This window comes from Etheostoma spectabile, chromosome 17 (assembly GCF_008692095.1).
Source record: "Etheostoma spectabile isolate EspeVRDwgs_2016 chromosome 17, UIUC_Espe_1.0, whole genome shotgun sequence".
In the NCBI taxonomy this organism is placed as follows: domain Eukaryota; kingdom Metazoa; phylum Chordata; class Actinopteri; order Perciformes; family Percidae; genus Etheostoma; species Etheostoma spectabile.
Window position 1 is genome coordinate 22,925,099 of NC_045749.1, and position 4,493 is coordinate 22,929,591.

General features: G+C 43.3%; 1 protein-coding gene and 1 long non-coding RNA gene across 2 annotated transcripts in view; one reads left to right on the forward strand and one right to left on the reverse strand.

Annotated features, from left to right (window-relative positions):
• LOC116705671 (dynein heavy chain 9, axonemal) overlaps window positions 1–4,493 on the reverse strand; it is a 144,167-nt gene that overhangs the window by 131,078 nt on the left and 8,596 nt on the right. The window contains exons 12-13 of the mRNA XM_032542041.1: window positions 1,468–1,594; window positions 687–833 (exon numbers count right to left, since the gene is read on the reverse strand). Of these exons, the coding sequence (XP_032397932.1) occupies window positions 687–833; window positions 1,468–1,594 (274 nt within the window). The remainder of the gene's footprint in view (window positions 1–686; window positions 834–1,467; window positions 1,595–4,493) is intronic.
• LOC116705680 (uncharacterized) overlaps window positions 1–4,493 on the forward strand; it is a 16,589-nt gene that overhangs the window by 537 nt on the left and 11,559 nt on the right. The window lies entirely within an intron of this gene.

A 4,493-nucleotide genomic window follows, 5' to 3' on the forward strand; every position in this document is an offset into this window, starting at 1 on the left:
ATATATATATATATATATATATTTGGAGTGTAATCATCTTATTGACGTAGCTGTGATGCGTATGGTTAAGCTTTGTCCTCTGGGAGTTTATCACATCAGTTATGGCTCTTGGTTTTGTCCCCATGCCCAGTTCCAATTACATAAGACCAACAATACATGATGTGTTCGATAGTGTCCGAAGCAAAGAGAAGCGCATTTATGCAGCCTGCTAACTCCTTTATTGTAGTCATTAGGTGAACGCACACACAGTGCACGCCCTCATTAGCATCATCTCAGAATACAAGTCAAACAGCAGGCAGTGTAGTTTGGTTGAGTAAAAGTGATCTACGCTTGATGTTTCTGAAATAGTGTCAGGCAGCCCCACAAGGCTCTGCTGCTCTTTACAACCCTGAAGGGATGAATGGATGGAAGACGTCACTAGGACAACAATACATGGTGCTGCAGGGAAAGGACAGTGTGTATTCCAGATAGATTGTAAACACATGCAACTGTTAAGCTACGAAATATTAGCAGAAGGAGGTGCTAAAGGCAGAAACTATGCACTATAGCTTTAAGACCTAGAACACAAAACTAAAATTTTAGAAAACTTTTAGAAACCTTTAGACCCAGCAGAAACTCTGAAAACAGATGCCCCTAAATCCTACACAGTGCTTCTCTTCACTGCTGTTAGCGTGTTCTAAACCAACCTTGTTGTAGCGGCCCACGGTGAGCTCCAGGTTGGCCACATACTGCCACAGCTGCCCCCTGGTGGTGTAGACCTGCACCGCGGTGTCAGGGATGGCCTCGCTCCGCCCCGCCTCCAGGTACTTCACTTCCCTGAGCACCGCCGCCAGCTGGGAACAGGGCCAAAGGGAAATTAGAAGCACTGACAGTTTTTATCAGTACAGGCTGCCAATAGGTTTCCAACATGGTAACTGCTAGGTAACTCCTAGGCTTATGGGCTTCATTTATACATATGCTTATTTGGTTTATTGGTCTTTTTCTGTTTTGTTACCATTCTGTTGAATGGTCTGGAATATTGTAGCTACTGTTTTCTGGATTTTTGTCTGGGTAGGTGGTAATGACAGAAGGGGGGTGGGGGTGTTAATGTTTCGAGTTGTTTGTTTTGTATGTTGTAAAAAAATAAAATCAATAAAAAATGTTGATCACAAAAGAAACATTAAAATTCACTACTAGAGTTTGGCTGTTGGTGGTAGAAAACGTCCAACTAAAGATGAATGAGATGCAGGTTAGCACTTCTTTAGGGCAGCCTGATCCAACATTAGGGCTTTAGAATAAAAAATGGAAATACTGATCCAGCTAATTAAAAAGAAAGATTGATACCGTCTTGTGCAGCTGCAGGCAGGTGTACCACCCTTACAGCAAGATCTATCACCAAACTAATGAATCACTCAGATCCTGTCCCAGCTATTTAAAGGATTCCAGCTGTGAGCGACACATGTAGCGGCCGGCGTCTCTGCTTCTAACCTGCGGGTTGAAGTTGACTGAGATCAGCTGAGTGGCCGGGTCCCTGCTGATGACTGGCAGGCTGAGGTTGTACTGAGAACTCTCGCCCACGCTCTCGGTCCATGTCTCATACAGGCTGCTGGAGTATCTGGAACACAGAACACAATCCAACACAAGTTATTATCACACAAAAGCTGTTTGTACCCCCCCCCCTTCACACCACCAAGATACACCTTTGTTTCATTTCCCCGATAAAAGAGCCTGGGGCTTTTATTTGACCAGGGCACGGGCGTGAAAACGGCACGCATCGTGGAGATTGACATAAGCAAATAAAAGGAGCAGCTCAAAGGCATATGATTGAGACATTTCCCAATCCTCTGAGCTTGTAAACAGAATGAGAGGCGTGATTGGTTGGTCCATATCAAGCAGACACTACAGGGAGAGGGAGCAGTGCAGCAGGGTAAGTAGGAGGGGGGGTAAAACGCTGAATCATCTGCAAGAGACTGGGAAACACAGAATATGTCAGGGCTCGTACAGCTATATCAATCTGTAAATAGCTATGATTATGATGTGAACTTCAGTGCACACTGTGTGCTCCTTATTGGATTTCTGCTGTGAGCTTCATTTCCTGATAGTGGCACCGCAGACGCAGAGGCAATCAAATGCCTCGGCCCCGGCCATAAATCACGCCGCATTTTGTCTGTGGGGTAATGAGTGAGCATGCCCGTCCTGTTCCTGACTAAAATATGTATAATAACGGCGGCATTAATCGGAGGCAGCAGCAGTGATTATTACAGCATAACAAGGGCTCTGATTTCTGATGGGAGTAAAGTGAGGGCAAAGAACTGGTGCTGTTTATCATCCCATCACTGTGGCTGGGGGACAGGAAGTCAAGACTGTTATTAAGCGTGCAAAGCATAAAGAATGGCTGTTTGTCTGGGTGTGTGTGTAGAGGCATCTGTGTGTGCTCACTGATGTGCGTCTCTTTTACAATGCTGACTCACATACTGTACTGCTGGCTACTTTTATATCACCATCCTTGTAAAGCCTTCCACTGACTATATTACTAATACATAATTATTGTAAGCTAACACTAAGAATACTCTTAGCTCTAAAAGGGCCTGCAGCAGGTGGTGTCCAGGGCATGCACAGTGCCTTCTGCTAACGGTCCCACAATGCAATGCATCACATTTTATTGATGCAGAGAAAATGACAGTGGAGACTCTCAAGCCCAGTAAATCACAACAAGTGATGACAGTATGGAGACCCGGCTACTGTAACGGTGTCTTTACAGGTTTCCCTAACAAATCCATCAGACAGCCTTGTCACTAAGCAACAGTTTTGATACCTTTCAGTCGGGTTTCCGACCACACCACAGCACTGAAACGGCTCTGTCAAAGTCTTTAATGACATCCACCTTAACACGATAATGGCAAAATTTCAACTTAGTATTACTTGATCTCAGTGCTGCATTTGACACCGGTCGACACGACATACTACTAGACCGATTGGAAAACGCGTTGGCCTTTCTGGCTTAGTACATAACCTGGTTTGAATCCTACCTAAAGAATAGGAATTACTTTGTGTCTATAGGTAATTATGCATCTGAGCGTACAAATTGACGTGCGGAGTTCCGCAAGGCTCCATTCTGGGGCCTCTTCTGTTTAACATCTACATGCTTCCACTGGCTCAGATATGGAGAAAACAAATAAGTTACCATATTATGCGACGACACCACATTTACATAACCTATCGCCAGGGGACTATAGTCCAATACAAAAACTGACTAAGTGCATCGAACAAATTAACAACTGGATGTGCCAGAACTTTCTGAATTAAATGAAGGAAAAACTGAGGTGGTTGTTTTTGGAAAAAAAGAGGAACGATTAAAAGTCGCGCTCAGCTTCAAACAACAATTTTAAAAACAACAGACAAAGCCAGAAATCTTGGTGTAGTCATGGACTCAGACCTGAATTTTAACAGCCACATTAAGACAATAACAAAGTCAGCCTACTATCACCTTAAGAATATATCAAGGGTTAAAGGACTTATGTGTCAACAGGACTTAGAAAAACTGGTCCATGCTTTCATCTTCAGTAGACTTGACTACTGTAACGGGGTCTTTACAGGTCTCCCTAAAAAATCAATCAGACAGCTACAGCTGATTCAGAACGCTGCTGCGCGAGTCCTCACTAAGACCAAGAGACTGGATCACATCACTCCAGTCCTCACTAAGACCAAGAGACTGGATCACATCACTCCAGTCCTCACTAAGACCAAGAGACTGGATCACATCACTCCAGTTCTGAAGTCTTTACACTGGCTTCCTGTGTCTCAAAGAATTGATTTCAAAGTACTCTTGCTAGTTTATAAATCCCTTAACGGTTTAGGTCCAAAATACATTTCTGATCTGCTACTACACTATGACCCCCCCAGACCTCTCAGGTCATCGGGACAGGTCTACTTTCTGTCCCCAGAGTCAGAACTAAACAGGGTGACAGCTTTCATTTCTATGCTCCTCTATCTGGAATAAACTCCCAGAAACCTGCAGATCCGCTGCTACTCTCAGTTCTTTAAATCAAGGCTGAAGACCTTTCTTTTGATGCTGCCTTTCTTTAAATTAATGCTAATTTCTTTAATTTCTTATGCTGCACTGTAACTTTTATTTTTGTGTTTTATGTTCCTAATGTTTCTATTTTGTTTTTAACTGTCTATTCATGTGTTTTATTAATTTTTAATGCTTATGATTTTTAACTGTTTGTACTTGTGTTTTATCTGTTTAACTGATTTCGTGTAAAGCACTTTGAATTGCCCTGTTGCTGAAATGTGCTCTACAGATAAAGCTGCCTTGCCTTGCCTAAGCCCTCACCAAGACCAAGACCAAGTGGATCACATGAGTCTAGTTCTGAAGTCTCTCAGAGAATTGGTTTCTAAATACTACAGTTGGATTATTTCTGATCAGCTGCTACATTCTGAACCCTCCAGACCTCTCTGGTGGTCTGGGTCTGCCCTGGTTTCTGTCAGAGTCAGAACTGAACCTTCACTGT